The sequence below is a fragment of the Cervus canadensis genome, chromosome 20 (genome assembly GCF_019320065.1).
Source record: "Cervus canadensis isolate Bull #8, Minnesota chromosome 20, ASM1932006v1, whole genome shotgun sequence".
Taxonomy (NCBI): Eukaryota; Metazoa; Chordata; class Mammalia; order Artiodactyla; family Cervidae; genus Cervus; species Cervus canadensis.
The window spans coordinates 22,556,402-22,574,601 of record NC_057405.1 but is presented as its reverse complement, the minus strand read 5'-3'; the positions used below and the strand labels follow the sequence as shown (position 1 = coordinate 22,574,601).

The 18,200-nt window shown below is 45.5% G+C and overlaps 1 protein-coding gene across 1 annotated transcript in view; it reads right to left on the bottom strand.

The window, feature by feature from the left end:
* The window catches only part of LOC122422694, a 53,541-nt gene that overhangs the window by 25,951 nt on the left and 9,390 nt on the right, over positions 1-18,200 (bottom strand). Inside the window, exon 3 of the mRNA XM_043439316.1 lies at positions 17,869-18,090. Within this exon, the coding sequence (XP_043295251.1) occupies positions 17,869-18,090 (222 nt within the window). The remainder of the gene's footprint in view (positions 1-17,868; positions 18,091-18,200) is intronic.

Sequence of the window (18,200 nt, the reverse complement as noted above, 5' to 3'; positions counted from 1 at the left end):
ACAGTCCTGAACTCCAAGACATGGAGTCTGGGTTCAAATCCCAGCTCACCCGCTGACCTGCAGAGTGACCCAGGGCAAACCACACAATGATCTGAGGCGCAATGTATTCAACTGTAAAATGGACACAGACCCAGTATCTCCTCCTAGGGTTGTGAAACTCCAAGGAAATGCCTATTTAAGCCCCCGGGGATGGAGTGTTTCCAGGACTCTCTCCTTGTATGAAACTCCTCTAGAACTGGACTCCCCTGATCCTGTGGGTGTGGGTCCAGGGTTGAGCCTGGGAGCCAAATGGGACTGGATGAGGATCAGGATAAAAAAAAAAAAATACTAGTTTTGTGTCAGGGAGGGAAGCCAGGCCTTTCCAGATCTCAGAGTGGGGCCTGCACCAACGGCCTTGGCGTGCACAATCAGAGGTGATAACTCCGAACCCCCCACAGCAGGGATGGAGGCTTCCTGGCAAGGACCTACTCTCTGGTCCAGGCTCCAGTGTGATGTAATGCTTCTGCACGAGCTCTCTATGTCTCCACCTGCCAAAGAGGTCTTGGGAGCTGGAGGTCTACTAAACCACAGGTGCCTAAGTGTCAGAATGACACAAGGACTAACAACATCGAAAATTAGCTATGTTTTTTTAAATGACAGAAGTACAGACAAGGCAGGACATAGGAAGCAGAAGGATTGAGTACCTCTCAAGCTTTTAGCAGAAATATTTCCACACCAGCTCAGCAGAGCCCAGAGGAGGAAAAATAATGAAAAAGCAGGCTATGGGTCTATCTCTATTCCCCTGGACCCAAACACCCAAGTCCCAATCTACCAACTAATTATTGTGCACATCCAGACACCAAAAGGAAGAAACACAGCTTGTCCTAAGCAGTTTCAGCCGGACTTAATGTTCAGGTTGCTGAGCATGGTCAGAGGTACTATGGACTCACCCCTCCTCTGTGCTCACATTCCTGGGTCACGGAAACATTCATGGTTCACTACAGAGAACCCTCTGAGGGTACTTGTGTATACTAGAAACTGGCAATAGCTAAATGCGGAGAGAAGACACAGGAATGGAAACATGTCTCTGGGGTGCTCCACAAATTACCAGAGACCTGAAGTTCTTGATACTTGGGATTTTTAAAAAGAGCTTATTAATATGCAAATGGAGAAAGGGTATTTACAGGAGAAAGGGGAATGTAATCGTCCCATTGGGACAATTTGGTACTCATGCAGGAAAGTAAGTTGGATCCCTACCTCACAAAACACCACCAAACCAATTAGACACATACTAAGAACCAACAATTGAACGAAAAACTTTACAAACGTTAGAACAATGTTTGATGAGGGAATATCATTTTTTTAATTGAGGTATTGCTGATTTACAGTAATTTGTTAGCTTAAGGTGCACAGCAAAGTGATTCAGTGATTCAGTGCCTCAGATGCTTCCTTGGACAAAATTCACTCCCATTAGGAGGCCCGTGGGCCATGTCCTCAACTCAGAACAGCTAAGACTCCTGAAAGGGCAAAGCAGGATGTGGTGGTGCTCGTGGGTGTTTTTTACTAAATAAATTATTCTAATACGACACAAAAAACAAGCCTAGATGCTAGGAGGGGATCTCCAAACCTACCTTCAAACAGAAGCTCTTGCTACCTTCAATGGGAAGGGCAGAGGTCTGCCATGAATATTTTGTCTGCAGAGGACAAGCCGGTGTGTAGCGAGGGTGTGCAGGCTCGTCCCAGGATACAGAGCGCACGGACTCAGGGTCTGGACTCTCAGCCTCACTCCAGCTGCATCACACTCTCTCCACCCCTGACACACGGTGAGCTGCTCACAGGCGTCCCGAAGACTATGGTCACATGACCTGGACCTGGCCAATCGGTGTGCTCCATCCTCCCTGGCCATCGTGATTGGCTAGGGACTGGAGAAGTGACCAATCAGGGCCCAGGGCCGGGCCTCGTGCAGGAATCAAGAGGAAGAGGATTTCTCGTTCTGCCGGAAGGGGTGGGGCCGGGTGACGTCAGGCTCCAGCAGTGGGAGGTGCGTGAGGTCGGCCTGGGGCGGTTTGTTGGCCTTCCTGCTCCAGTCAGGGCAGAGCCGCCGCCTGTGGAGGAGGGCGATGCTGAGCGCCAGTTCTTGCTGTGGTCCCGGAGCTCGACGTGAGACCTGAGAGAAGTCGTCTGCCTGTGAGTCCTCTTTTGCTTGTCTGTCAGCTTGTTTGAACCACACTGGGTTTTCTGTCCAGCGGGCTAAGTGGAGACCCTGGACATGCAACTGTGTGGGTTTTGGCTGGCTTCAGGGAAGAAATGCCAGATGACACTGGAGACTCCAGTCTAGTCTGGATTCAGGTGATATCTCTCGAAAGTGAAGTGAAAGTCCCTCAGTCGTGTCCGACTCTTTGCAACCCACTAGACTATATGGTCCATGGAATTCTCTAGGCCAGAACACTGGAGTGGGCAGCCTTTCCCTTCTCGATGGGATCTTCCAAACCCAGGGATCGAACCCAGGTCTCACTCATTGCGGGCAGATTCTTTACCAGCTGAGCAAGGGAAGCCCGAGAATCCTGAACTGGGTAGCCTGTCCCTTTGGCAGCGGATCAGGATTCCCGACCCCGGAATCAAACCAGGGTCTCCTGCATTGCAGGAGGATCCTTCACCAGCTGAGGTATCAGGGAAGTCAAATATCTCTTAAGGCCAGCTGTTTATTGTACGATTACCCTAAAGAGTCTTCACAGGATTAAGGTAGCAGCCTGCTAAGGTAGGTTATGTCCTTACTCTAGAGAAGAAAACCAAGGCTCCAAGAAAGGGGTAACTCAGCTACTGCAAGGAAGTGTGTACCCAGACAGAGCCCCACTTCCTGCTGTTAGAACCTGGGGAGGCCACATGGTGGGGCTTGTCCATGTGACAGGGGCTAAGGCACCCAGCCCACACTGGGTACTGTGGGGACCTGACTTGGTAGCTGCCGTCTGGCAGCTCTGAGACTCAGGAAAGCAGTTTGCATTGAAGAGAGGAAGGGCACCTCCCTTCATGCACCCACTGCACCCTCCAGGTATTCCCTCACCCTGCCCCCTTTCTCTTGTTTTGTGAGCAAATTAGAGTCATGCTCATGTGACCACATTGGCTGTCCACTGTTCATGGGCTACCAACTGGAGCTGCCACGGGAGAGGCCACGAGCCTTGGCCAGGTGGTTCTCTCTTTCCTTTGCACCCACGGGGGCCCTCCTCCACACTTGCACACCAGAGGCCGCTTCTGAGTCATGCAGGGACCCTCCCTCAGTTTGCAACAGGTTGTGTCCACTGCTGTCCTTTCAATGACTCCCTTGAAACTCAGCTCGTGAGCTCCTTCACCTGCGTCGTGGCCCACCTGGCTGCCACGGGAGGGACAGAGCTGACTGTGACTCCAAAACTCAGATCTGACAGCTGGGAATTTGTGTATAAAGGACCTGATTACTCTCACCATAGAGGCTGTAGTAGGCTCCAGGGATCCAGAACTAGGGCTTGGGCCAAAGTGACTCCACAGGCGTTTTGATGCCTGGGGTGGCTTCTGACTATAGTGGGGCTGGGGCGAGTCTCCTGAGGTTCTAAAGGCCCACTGTGTGCAGGTTCAAGGTGCATAGAGAAGAGAAGGTGGAATCCTGCCCTGGAGGTGGTCGCAGTTCACGGTTGAGCCAGACAGGCAGGCAGGTCCCAAAAGCACCTGAGCTGCCTTCATGAGGGAGTGGTGTGGGGGCAGAGGAAGAGAACCACGTCTGCTCCCTCGTCTGGTGCCCAGAGCAGGTTGTCAGCAGACTAAACACTTACCACAGTGATGACTGTCACTGCTGTCTGCAAAGGGTTTACACTGGCGTGTATCTTCCTCTGGTTGGTCAGGCCGTCTCTAAACTACACTGGCCATGGGCATGGCCTCTCCTTGGAACTTCACGTGTTTCTTCTCTTCCTTACTAAACAGTCATTTTCAAGAGGGTTTTGGGGTCACAAGGATGTTGGGTTTTCTCTAGCTTTGTCTCATGAGGAACGTTTTTTGTTTGCTGGTGTGGTTCTTTTTTCCAGCTCTCTTTCTTGGCTTCTTCTGTGAATTTGCTTGTGCCAAAGGAAGAGTTCAGCTTCTCCCTTTTGGCTGAGATGTCACACTTACAACGGCAAGGCCTACCTGGGGATTCTGACCACATTTGCCGAAAGGGCTTCGTTTTCCAGATGACATCTTGAAAGTACCTACACTGTCCTTTCAGATACCCAAAGCCTACTTCAAATGAAATAAAAACAAGAATTCTCAAGTTTGGTCTTACCATATGTGGGGAGTCAGAAAAATCCCCTGGGGAAGGGAAAAGCTACCCATTCCACTATTCTGGCCTAGAGAATTCCATGGACTGTAGAATCCATGGGGTTGCAAAGAGTCTAACAAGACTGAGAGACTACACTTATCACATTCAGTCAGAAAAAAATCCAGTTTTCTATCATTTCAGTGATTGGCATTGATTGGGGACACGGAAGGGATGGGAAGAAATGGAGAAGGAAGAAGACTATATGTTGTCAGGGGCCGGGAGTGAGGGAGGAACGGGAAGTGCTTGACGTGAATCCAGGCTTTGCTGGGAAGTGTGGGGGATAGAATGAGAGGGTCCGAAAGTAGACAGTGGGGATGGTTGCACAGCATTGTGAAGGCCTTAATAGTCCCAAATTGCCTCAATTAAGGTAAAATTTATTAACAAAAACTTAACAGAAAAAAATACATAAAGCCATAAAAAAATGACAAGAAAGCTACGCACAAACCAGTTGAAAAGACCGTCAGGGGAAGGGAACTCAGTCTCCCCTGGGTGGGGAGCGAGTTGATGGCATCCACGGGGAACACACAGGGATGGAGGCTGCAGAGCCAACTGTGCCCCTGGATGTAGTGTTGCCAGAAAGGGCTCTAGGTCTCTGTCCAGAGTAGGGGCCTGTTCTCCCAGCAGGGGTAGTCAGTCATCGTGGTCGTCTGGGATTTGGGAAGGAGCCAGGGAAGGCTCTCCCTACAGAGGTGGTAACTCATGCCCTGAGTCAGGTTCCCCTACCAAAGCCTGAGCAGAAACAAGTGCACGTGGAGGTGGACATTCTCGCTGAGGGGGTGGGACATCAGTGCCTGGGGCTGGGGGTCCTGCAGGCACAGAGGTCCGATCTTCTCAGGATGTTGGCCAGTACCCAGCTGGCCTGGTGTCTTTGGGAGAAGGCGACTCAGGTCTCAGTCTCCCCTCAGTGTATCCCTGGGTCCTGCACGTGTAGCAACCCCCTCTGTGGGGACAGGTCTTGGAAGTGGAGCCTGGTTGTATATGAAGGTCAGAGCTAGAGCCGGAGGAGAAGAAAAGATGACCCACAGGTCTGCCTAGTCATGTGCCTAACTGGGCACTAAAGCTTCCCAGAACTTCCAGTAGAATACCCAGCATAGGATGTCTTCTCTGACTGCAGTCTGCAAGATGCTGTGAGGCCAGTCTTTGCTCCAGGCCCAGCCCCAGCTCTGGAGGACTCCTCCCTGTGAAGCTCAGCGCCCCTCCCCCCACACATACATATGCTAGCAATATAACATAACAAGGAACTATCTCAGAAGTGAGTCTTAGTAAGCACAGACCTTAATTAACAAAACTAGAACTTAATATTTAGTGAAACATAACTTTGTTTTCTTTTTGGAGAACTCATTTTGAGGGCATTAACACAGTAGACGGGTAAGGCTTTAACCCATCAATAAAAATGAGGTCTGTCAGGGAGCCGGGAAAAGCCAAGAGGCTGTCTTGGATTTCCCATAGGCCTAGCTCTTTGATTTTTAGCTGTTGTTTATTTATTTTTAATTTCCTGATTTAAGAGCAGACTATCACCATGTTTTTTTTTAATACATTTTTTTTCATTTATTTTTATTAGTTGGAGGCTAATTACTTTACAGTATTGTAGTGGTTTTTGCCATACATTGACATGAATCAGCCATGGATTTCCATGTGTTCCCCGTCCCATCCCTCTGGGTCTCCCCAGTGCACCAGCCCTGAACACTTGTCTCATGCATCCAACCTGGGCTGGTGGTCTCTTTCCCCCTTGATAGTATACATGTTTCAATGCTGTTCTCTCAGAACATCCCACCCTCGCCTTCTCCCACTGAGTCCCAAAGTCTGTTCTGTATATCTGTGTCTCTTTTTCGGTTTTGCATATTGGGTTATCATTACCATCTTTTTAAATTCCATATATATGCGTTAGTATACTGTATTGGTCTTTTTCTTTCTTGCTTACTTCACTCTGTATAATGCGCTCCAGTTTCATCCATCTCATTAGAACTGATTCAAATGAATTCTTTTTAATGACTGTGTAATATTCCATGGTGTATATGCACCACAGCTTCCTTATCCATTCGTCTGCTGATGGGCATCTAGGTTGCTTCCATGTCCTGGCAATTATAAACAGTGCTGCGATGAACATTGGGGTGAACGTGTCTCTTTCAGATCTGGTTTCCTCAGTGTGTATGCCCAGAAGTGGGATTGCTGGGTCATATGGCAGTTCTAGTTCCAGTTTTTTTAAGGAATCTCCACACTGTTCTCCATAGTGGCTGTACCAGTTTGCATTCCCACCAACAGTGTAAGAGGGTTCCCTTTTCTCCACACCCTCTCCAGCATTTATTGCTTGTAGACTTTTGGATAGCAGCCATCCTGACTGGTGTGTAATGGTACCTCATTGTGGTTTTGATTTGCATTTCTCTAATAATGAGTGATGTTGCGCATCTTTTCATGTGTTTGTTAGCCATCTGTATGTCTTCTTTGGAGAAATGTCTGTTTAGTTCTTTGGCCCATTTTTTGATTGGTCATTTATTTTTCTGGAATTGAGCTTCAGGAGTTGCTTGTATATTTTTGAGATTAATCCTTTGTCTGTTGCTTCATTTGCTATTATTTTCTCCCAATCTGAGGGCTGTCCTTTCACCTTGCTTATAGTTTCCTTTGTAGTGCAAAAGCTTTTAAGTTTCATTAGGTCCCATTTGTTTAGTTTTGCTTTTATTTCCAATATTCTGGGAGGTGGGTCATAGAGGATCCTGCTGTGATTCATGTCGGAGAGTGTTTTGCCTATGTTCTCCTCTAGGAGTTTTATAGTTTCTGTTCTTACATTTAGATCTTTAGTCCATTTTGAGTTTAATTTCTGTGTTTTGTATCACCATGTTTTAAGGACATCAAGATAGCAAAAGTCTAACCATGAGGGGTTATTTTTTGTAGAAGCAGAATGACCCTTGTCTACATGTACCATAACCTTAAATAGTGTTTATTTACTTTACCAAAGTAACAAAAAGATTTTAAAAACAAACATAAATCACTTAAAGGCAAAGAAATTTATAGTCTGTAATTGAAAGGTTCATTTTAAGAAAACTTTGTTCTCCAAAGAGAGGAAGAGCAAATTCCAGTCTGATACCAGCTTTTGTTAATAACAAAATTTGTTTATCTATTTAATCTTAGAATGTCTTTTCCATAAATCTTGAAGAATTAGCAGTATTCTAAAGAAGGCATGTTTAAAACCTGATTCTATGGCGATTGACAAAGAAACCTGGTCATAACACTTTAATATGATAACTAGAATTAGAATTGACCATATTTTATCAGGACATATCAGATCTATGTGAATTTCACATAATTTTAGGATATCTCTATTCGTAACATCACCCATGCAGTATAACCTGAAAAGATTTTTTTTTTTTTCCACCACTTTGGCAGTACTTCCCATGTAACTTCCCATGTCCAATGAACCCAGGTAACTTAATAGCTCTTTGGGATGTCTCAGGAGTCCTCTGAAGCATCCCACAGACAGCTAGAAGTCAAGTTATTTAGGAAGTTTTGTCAATAAATATCCAAAGTGTTTATAACATTCAGTCAGGTAGGATCATATGTTTTGTGAAGTAATAATTATTTAATTAGCCAAAGTTAACAAAAGATTTCAAAGGTAAATATTGAAGAGATCAAAAAAAAAAAAAAAAAAACACATTTATTATTAAAAGAAGTTCAACATCTGAAGAAAGTATGTCCTCTTAACAGAGAGAAAGGCCAAATTTAAGTTTTTGGACCAGCTTACTTTAAACTCATTTAGGTAAACTTAATTAAATTGATTTTAAACTTAGTCAGCCCTAACCATGAACGAAACTTTTCCTAGGGTTTACCTTCCACAAACATTTTTAATCACTTTCTATAACAGCCACCTGTAAGTCAGACCTACTTTCTTTTCCCTTTATAAAATGTAATCTTATTTTTTATATCTTCTTTATTAAAAACATACATGCTACTTTCTTAATAGATTAGCAAACAAACATGAACACTTGATATTTTATACAGAATATTTTTCAGTTCATGTGAATCTGAAGTTTATTTAGTTACTTTTTCTTGTATTTAGAATTGTTTGATTTGTAAGCGCTTACTGTTCTTTAGGCCAATTAAATTAGAACTCATTTACGACTTCAACAACAGTATCAGAAAAAAAGACATATACTGAGACATACATAAATCCAGACAGACAGATTGAGAGAGATCTTATAGTTTTTTGTTTGAGGTTTAAAATATCTCTTTTACCCACCCCCCCACCCCTTTTTTTGCTTCCCTTGAAATTCTAGTTTGCCCAAGGCTGAGGTCTCAGGCAAAGCTGGCTGTGTATTTCAAGGACATGGAAAGTGTTAACCTCAAGCTTCCTCCTGGGCAGGTCTATTTAACAAGCTAGTTGTTTTTAATTGCATATGGAAAAACAATTGGTTTTGTGGTTTCCAGTAAGAAAAATTTCTCTCACTCCAGAAATCAGCAATCAGCAGTCACACACTCACAGTCATTCAGAGGCTATCACGATGCCTCCCTTCTCCCAAGTCTCCAGGTTTCCTTAACTGTTGCACCCTTCCAGGGAGCCCCAAGGAGATTATCATTCACAATGCATCGCTTCTCCCAGCTCCCCAGGTCTCCCTATCTGATGCTCCCTTCCTGGGAGCCCAAGGAGGTGATCAGTCTCCTCTTCCACCCGTTGGGGTAGGTTCCTGCCTGGGGACTGGCCCCGGAGCCTTACCTTATCCTGTGGCCATTCCTGGTGAGTTGGTCTGTCCCTCCAATGAGTCCATTGGGGGTTCGGCCATCCGGAGAGTCAGAACAGTGGATGGAAAGGGAACGCAGGATACCGTCAGGTGGGGTGCCTCCTCGTTCATCTCGGGGTTCCTTCACTCCAACCAGGCGGAGCCACCAGTCCTTCGGCTCCAGGGGCCGGCGTGTTTGGAGTCTCGCTGGGGCCTCCAGAAATGTTGCAGAAACCAGTACTCGGGAAACTAAGCACCACATTCGGAGAGTTGGCGAACTCAGGTTTATTACACCGGCGGGCACAGTGGAGTTTAACACTTCAAGCTGTGAGTCCCAAGCAAACAGATTACAGAGTTTTTATAGACAGACTGTAGTGGGCAACACTAGCTGTTAATAGGCTGATTTAAACTAAGGGGTTTCACACGTGTGGGAACAGTGGTCAAGTCGGGGTGATGGATGCCTGGCCTGGACAGGCATGATGAAGCAGGTTTCCAGGGGCTGGGAGATTGCAAAGACCAGGACAAGGGTGAGTGAGATACACTCCAGTTCCTATATTGAAAGTTCCAACTTTCTGAGACTATGTACCTGTGTGATCTAGACTTTGCAAGGGGCCAGCTGAGTTCCAGAGGGAGAAGGAGAAGGCGGTTATGTAAAATTTTAGCTTTTCCTCTTCACTACCATGGAAGCCCATATATATGTTAATACACATTCCTTAGTGTGTTTTTTTCTGTCTCATTTCACTGTATGACTGGCTACCCATCCACATCTCTACAAAGGGCCCATTTTCATTCCTTTAATGGCTATGTAATATTACACTTTTTGCCAAATTCAGACTTAGATTGACGAAAGTGTGGAAAACAACCTGCTTTCAGACCAGGCGCCTCCTTCTCATAAGTGACGTGACCCTGGACAAGCATGTGCCCCTCAGGGCTGCCCCAGTCTTTCCATCTGCTGAGCGGGGGTCATTCTCCCATCTCCTGCCCAGATCTGTTGGCCTCCGAGACCCCCATGCCTTTCCACCTGGGGCTGGTATCACATGGAGTTTGTGCACTGAGACTTCCCAAAGGAAGGATTCAATACAGGGCTGGCCTAGCACAGAATGGGGCAGAAACAGGCCTGGATGGGCTCTGGGACCTAGGAAAAGACACTTCCCTTCCTGCCTTTTCAAGACCCCACCCCCCAATTGGAGGACCGAAACGTAGTCTCGATGGTCGCCTTCTCTCTTATATAAAAGACTGGCCAACTTTCTGTTTTTCCATCAAGATTCTGGGTCAGTTGTCCCAGCTCAGCTTCTGAGGGAGCTTGTAATGGCCCCCTGCATTCTTGTCTTTTACTCTTATTACCTTGGGTCATTTCGGCCATCTGGGGTGGATGGGCACTGTCCTTGCCTCTAACTTCGAGACAGATTTATGAAAAGTCTGTACAATCTACTCATTTCCTCTCTTTTGTTCAGTGTCTCTCTCTAGATGTGTCTCTTTCTTTTCCTTTCTGAATTCAGTCTATGTCTTCCTGCTTCTCTTTCTCTCTGTCTCACCTGTGGATGGATGGATGGTTTGAATGCTCATGTATGTTGTTAGCTTAGGGTTAGGTTTTAGGTCCAGGTTAGAGAGAGAGAAAGGTTTAGCTTGGAGTTGGTATGGGGGAAGGACAAGGGTGGTGTGTTTTCTCAGGACCTGAGTGCTGTTTGCAATTAGTCTATTTTCCATGTGAGCCCCTTATCAGATACACCACTTGCAAGTGGTCTCTCATGTTCAGTTTACCATCTTTCTGATTTGTGACTGCTTAGCTTCTCCATTGCAAAGCTGTTCAATTGGATGGAAACCCATTGGTGTAGTTTGTTTTCCTGTTTCCCTTACTTGAAGACTCCCATTTCTGCTTCTGCCCACCAAATGTGAAGCAGACTCTGATGTTAAGAGGCCTACGACCTATGCTTATTTCTAGAAATCTCATAACGTCAGTCTTTGTGTTGATGTGTTTCACTGATATTGAGGTGGTATGAGATAAAAACCAATAGAATTCTTTGGATGTAGCTGTCTGGTTTTCCATGGACATTTACTGAAGAGGCTTTCTTGTTCCCATTTGTATGTTCTCCCCTTCTTTGTCACAGATGCGATGACCATGGATGCTTGGATATGTTTCTGGACTCTCAACATTATGACATTTTCCAAAGACACACAAATGTGTAAGTTTTACATGCTCAGCCTCACTAATCACTAGGGGTGACAACGATCACCTTCCCTCATTAGGGAAGCACACTGAGGAAGCACACTGCCTCAATTGTGCTGTTTATGTGTTATTTTTCCAGAGTTCATGATTTTTCAGAAATATAGTTATTTGTGGTACTGTGGAAGCATTGGAAACATGCTGTCAGTATGAAGAGATGACTGATTCTAAAAATAATAGTGTTTACATATGTATAATTGAATATTTTATACTTTATTTGATAAAGCAAAAAGTATTTAAACTGAAGTTGATCTTTTTTATGGATATTAAAAAATATAACCATAACAAATATTTCACTTTTTACTCTCTTCAGAGAAAAAAAGTCAATTTTTGTCTCCTATAATGTTGTTATATGAAGGCCAATCTAAAGGATTTATTTAAAGCTTCTTCAGATGTAGTCATAGCAGTGAAAATGCTATTAACACCAGAAATGTTTTTCTATGATGGAAAGTCAAGCTCGTCTGTCTTTCTCAATAGCCTTTAATTTTGTGTTTACTATATAGTGTTTCTTTGTATTTTTTCTAAATGGGAAAACAATTATTTTACAATCTTGTGTTGTTTTCTCACATACATCAGGGTGACTCAGCCACGGGTGTACATCTGTCCCTTGCTGCTGAAACCCCCTCCCTTCTCCCTGCCAATCCCACCCCTCTAGGTTGTCACAGAGCACTAGGCTGAACTCCATCTGTCACAGAGCAAATTGCCCCTTGCTCTGGTTACATAAAATAATACAAATGTCTCCATGATGATTCCTCAGTTGGTCCCACCCTCTGTTCCTGGACTGTGTCCACAAGTCTGTAGTCTGTTCTCTATGTCTGCATCTCCATGGCTGCCTTACAAATAGGTTCATCAGTAGCATCTTTCTAGATTCCATACCCATGCATTAGTAAACAATAGTTGCCTTTCTCTGACTTACATAGTATATATTTTTTGGTGATACTTTTCTTAATACTTGACCTAATTTGCAATGAAACAGTAAAAGGATTTCATGGGACCAATATAGCAACAACTGAGTGTTACATTTTAGCCTAGCACTCCAGGCCCAAGTAAATCTAGGGTAAATTCATTTCTATGACAGCTACTTTGACTGATCACATTCACTACCACCCCCTGTTGTCATGTATATAATTTTCTGTTCCCTACATTGCAATTACATGTGTCAAGCATCATCTGTCAGAAGTTTTATAGCAGTGAGAAAATATATTCATAATGCAGACACCACAAACAGCCTCCAAAAGGTGTATGTAAATATAATAAATTTTGTAATGAATTTCACTCCCTGAAAATATATTTAAAAAATTGAAAAAGTGACATTCCTATGGGTTGTAGCTAGGTTTTCAGTGAAGGTGGGCCATGGTAACAGCTAGGATCCCATCTTTCCTTAAAATACAGAATTAAATATAAAAGGAACACACAATGGAGGAAAACAAAGACAGTTTCTTCAAAAAGTGGTGTAGGGGAATCTGGTCATTGACTTTTAGAGATGGGGAAACTGAAATTCAAGAAGGCTTGCCAGGCACCAGGGCATTGTCTGGACCAGCCTCTTGTCCTCCTGACCTGGCCAGTGCTCATCGGCTTCCCGACGAGCAGCAGAGCCGTAACCCAGCCTGTAGGGGTGCATCGGGTCATCCGGACCTTGTCCCTGAGCAGAGGTTCCCAAGGCCAGCCTGAATCTCAGAAACTGAAACAACTTTCTGGACTGAAGGCTGGGAAGGCAGTTGAGTTTTCCCAAATGAATGGGAGGGGAGAATAGGGCAGCCTATGAGTGAAGTCCAAGGTTCCACCGTCCTGGTCGGAAATGTGTTGTCCTAGACTCCAAACATTCACAACATACACTGGCTGTGTGGTCTGTGGCTCAGACTTCAGCCTTTCAGGCGGGTCATTCTTGTTGGGGTATATTAATGTAAAATTTAATTGCATTATTAAAGGACACTCTAGGGTTGTTTCTGAAGCTTATTTCAGTAATCTGTCTTTGGATGAAGATCAGATGCCTCACGCATGACCTGCAATCAAGACTGAAAGAAGACAATTTAAGGAACTTTCCAACCTGGATGGATGGACCTCTCTATCAAGTACTCTTACTAGCTCATGCCCAGTGAAACTGAAGGGAAAACGACTCTTGGGTTAGCTCCCACTTCCAAAGGCCCCTAAGCTGGACTGGTCTATAGGGAGGCCTGCCGACCTCAAACTCACCTAAAAACAACGCGCACACAGAGGACACTACACTGCACGAGGACGAGAAGAAGCTGACGTCAGACGGAGGCAGCTGGCCCAGGACGCTGATCTGCCTTTCATGATCATTTGTGTGTTTTCTTGATTCCTTGGACCTGTGCCTAGCAGTCAAATCTTTTCTATCATGGACACAATTCTATGCTGGTTTAAAACTCAATCCAATTGTTTGACTGTGGCCAATTACCTATGTCTGGTACTTCTGGGTTTCCTTGGTGGATTTCTGTTCTCTAAGGATACCCACTAGGAAATTTATTTTAGATGAGAGTTCAGTCCTGTTTTATCTTCATGATATTACAAATGGAATTCTTTCACCTGGCCAATTAATAATACCTGCTCTGGGGATGCTGGCAATAGATATAAGTTTTCTCTTGGGGTCATTTTAACTCAATCGGAGTGATGAGCCAAGTCTCAATTTAAAAAATTAACCTATCTATGAAAGGGAAAATTCCCACAATTACGGGGTGGATCTACATGGTTAACACCAGGCTATGTTCATTTAAGTTTAAAAGCTCCTCTATGTTGGGAAGGGTTCAGTTCAGTTCAGTTCAGCCACTCAGTCGTGTCTGACTCTTTGCAACCCCATGAATCGCAGCACACTAGGCCTCCCTGTCCATCACCAACTCCCGGAGTTTACTCAAACTCATGTCCATCGAGTCGGTGATGCCATCCTGCCATCTCATCTCATGTTGTGCCCTTCTTCTCCTGCCCCCAATCCCTCCCAGCATCAGGGTCTTTTCCAATGAGTCAACTCTTCACATGAGGTGACCAAAGTACTGGAGTTTCAGCTTCAGCATCAGTCCTTCCAGTGAACAACCAGGACTGATCTCTTTTAGGATGGACTGGTTGGAGCTCCTTGCAGTCAAATCATACTAAAAATGATCAACCTGGTAATTATGAGACAAGGCTGGGTGCTTTATGAACTATGTCTCTTATTACCCTTAGAGAGAGTGATTGGTATGAAACTCAGTGGATTTGTGGCACTAATCTACAGTGATGGATACTAAGGTGTAGCCTGGGATTCCCATGAATTTTAGGCCATACATGTTAATGAAACAGAGGTAACCCTAACCAATCTACCATTGGTATGATCCCAATGAGTCAAAGATCTGTACTGTACTGGTATGACCATTTTGCTGTGCGTGTGTGTGTGTGTGTGTGTGTGTGTGTGTGTGTGTGTGTGTGTGTGTGTGTGTGTGTGTGTGTGTGTGCCTTCAATGGGGTTGGAGGATGTCATTGACCATATCTAAGCCTTAACATCTTTCATAAGCTTTAAGTGAGAGTAACCAGGCTATTAGCCTATTGAATTCTGAGATCTCTATGATGAGAGAGGCAATGCTACAGTACAACTGCAAAGCCCTTGACACCTTAAAGCATCTCAGGGAGATATCCGTGCTGTAATGCAAACTGAATGCTATATTTTCATACCTGGCAAATCCTTTAATGTAACACATTTGAACCACATGAAAAATCAGATTTCTGCTTTAAGTGACCCATCCCCTAATCTTCACAATCTTTTAAGAAAACTGGTGTGGGAGGCTCATGGCTAAAGTATTTACTTTTAATTCCATTAGTGTTATTAACTATACCATTTGTAATTTGCTTATTTCACAAGGTTATCATTTCATGTATTACCAAGTGTATGAACCTCCAACGAAAATGATGACAAGACTTGAAGCAGTTGATCAAATGTATAGCTTGATATATGATCAATGATTGTAGTAGTGTGCCTCTAGGTTTGAAAAGATGCAATGAGAGGGAATACTTTCCTGGACCATAGCTAGAAGACAGGAGTCCAGAGATCTTTGACTATTAAGACCTAGTCCAGTAATAGCACATTGAGTGTCTTATCAACAAAAACCTTCTTCATAACTGGGAATGAGCCTTCCCAGCAACGCGGAACAAAATGGTCATGAAATGCCCGCCAAATTATGGTCGGATTCATGACCACTAGGGGGCCGTGTCAACTACAAGCCGGCATGTGCCAAGAGCATTGCCAATGACTGAACAGCAAAGGCGCCTACAGAGAGTGAACCCCATGCTGCTGTAGCCGGTGACCTGCAGCACCCCTGAGGGAGCTCAGGCTGGAGTGGGGCCCTCTCTGCTCCAGGGACTCTGGTGGGACAGGTCTTCAGACAGTTGGATGTTTTCAGGGGCAGATTTTATGATCTCAATCCTTGCATCTCCTCATGTCTAGAGAAACACTAAATCCCTTCCTGGTGATATCAGATCCTCATGACTAACAAAAAGCCTTTTGTAAATTGAGTGCTTCATGGTATTGAACTCTCCCTTCCCCAAAACCTTATATATTGTCTTTCCCCCACTGCTGCTTGAGGGCAGTTTCTCGGAGCTATCTGAGATGCTGCCTCCTGGGCTGCAGTCCTCATTTTACCCCAAATAAAACTTAACTCGCAACTCTCAAGTTGTACATCTTATTTTAGTCGACACGTGCCACTGTAAGAGTTACCCTGGGCTCCACAGAGGTGATGAGAGTCGGGGCCTGGGGTCCTGGGCACCTTCATTTTTGGTGGCGAGTCCGAGGAGGCTGGGCAGAGCCGGGTCAGAGGACTCCTGCTCAGGACCAGGAGGGGATGTCCGGATCCCTAGAGGGACCCCGTGTCCCTTTATGCCACAGCTGGGACATGGACCTGGAGGACGCCTTGGCTTTAGGCCTGAGCGGGCCTTCTTTGCGCCTTTGAAGCAGGGCCCAGGTTGCTTCCTTTCTTTGTTGGTTGATGGAGGCTTGGAGCCATGTAGGGCAGTGGCTAAAAGGTGGCATTTGGCCTGATCTCATTGGGCCTTCTCTAGCTTTGCCTGTCCTTCCTGGTTATTGAAAATCTTAAAGGCTAAATTTAAAAGGTCTCATTGAGGGGTTTGAGGGCCTTCTGCCTTTTTTAGTTTCTTTCGGATATAGGGATGACTGGCAGATAAAATGTGTGTTGAGGACAGTGGTGCCCTCTGCTGAAGTGGGGTTTAATTTTGTATATACAAAAATATTTTGTATATTTTTGTAGCACTTCCATTAACCTGGCTAGAAATTGTGCTGGGTTTTCAACTAGCCCTTGAGTTATTTCCAAGAGCTTATCAAAGTTGACAGCGTTATGCCCTGCCTTTTGAAGGCCCACAATGAAGCAAGCAACCACGTGATTACAGGCTACTCGTCCAGGTCTCCCTGCCCGGTAATCCCAGTTGGGATCTTCTCGGGGGACAGCTGTTGCCCGTACGTGCTTAGGGTCGTCTGTCCTGTATATCTCATCAGCATGAGCCTGAGACGCTTGGCATACTCTTTCCTTCTCTTCTGGGAGAAGAGTGGGGGAAAGGACGGTGTAAATATCATGCCAGGTTAAGCTGTAAGACTGGGTAAGATGCTGGAATTCTTTTAGATAATTATCAGGGTCTGAGGAGAAGCAGCCAAGACGCTTTTCAATCTGAGATAGATCAGAGAGGGAGAATGGGACACGAACCCAAACAATGCCTTCTGCACCAGCTACTTCCCCTAAAGGGAGTGGAGCAGAGAAAGGAGCTGGGTCCTGCCGTGAAGTTTCCTGTTTTAAAGGTGCTTGGGACAGGGTACAGGGAGGGGATCTAGGGAGGTCGGAGTAAAGCCTTGGGACCCTTGGGTAGAGGGTGGGGCTGAGGTCTCAGAGCTTTTCCCAGGCACAGGCTGGGGAGGGGGTTGGGAGCTGCAGTGGCCTGCGCCTGAGAAGGAGGGAGGGAGGTGGGGACGTAAGGTGGAGGTCGTGGAACTGGATCTGGGGCTGCTACAACAGGATTGGGAGTGATAGTGGTGGGCTGTGGTCAGAAGAGTAGAAGGAAGAAGAAGAAAAAGTCTGAACAGGGATCGGGAGACATTATATTAGGAGGATGTGGCCCAGAATGGATTCACAGAGAGAGGATCGAGAGTGAAGAGCAGAGAAAGCCTGAACATGAGGGATTTCTAACCACTTGCCATTGCAGTGGCAGAAGTTATCGAGGTCTGGTATAGTATCATAATCAAGAGTTCCATTTTCTTGCCATTGGGACCTGTTGTCAAGTCTGTATTGCAGCCAGACAGTGTTGAATAGTAAATAAGTCTTTTTGGTCTTATCTCTCCTTGGAAGGCCAAAGCTTTTAGGTTATGGAGAAGGCATCCTAGAGGAGTAGGTTTTGAGGGCTGGGATTGAGAATTTCACATCACAGCTGAGTACGCAGGTTAGACGAGGGCGAGAGAAAGTGAGGAGAAAGGTCCGAGAGAAAAGGTGTCCCCATTCTCAGGACTTGCTCAAAGAGTAATAACAGTCTGCTTTGAAATGGGCGTCCCCTATTTCAAAGTCAGACGGGGGTGCAAGGCCGAGGACCCAAAGGCCGTGGGAACCTCCCACCCAGTAGGAGAGAGAGGGGATCCGAGAGAATGGGGTTTCACTCACCCTTGTAACCGATGGATGAAAAGTGGGCCGGTCTGTGGATGTCAGTCCAGCAAGGCAAGTGAAGAATCCTGTCCCAGAGATGGTCTTGGTTTCTCGGAAAGGTCCAAGGGAGGGGACCACCGGAGGTGGGCTCTTGAGAGGAGCCCACCCAGTGGCCATGGATTTTCCTTCCCAGGTTTCGGCACCAGAATGTAAGGTGAGTGCAGAGAAAAAGAGAGTAAGCTGGGCAGTCAGGCAAGAAAAGGAAATTTATTAGAGGGAAAAGGAGGGTGACTGGCTCTTAAGGAGAACCAGCATTCCCCCTTTCTAACAGAGTCCTTCTTATACCCCAC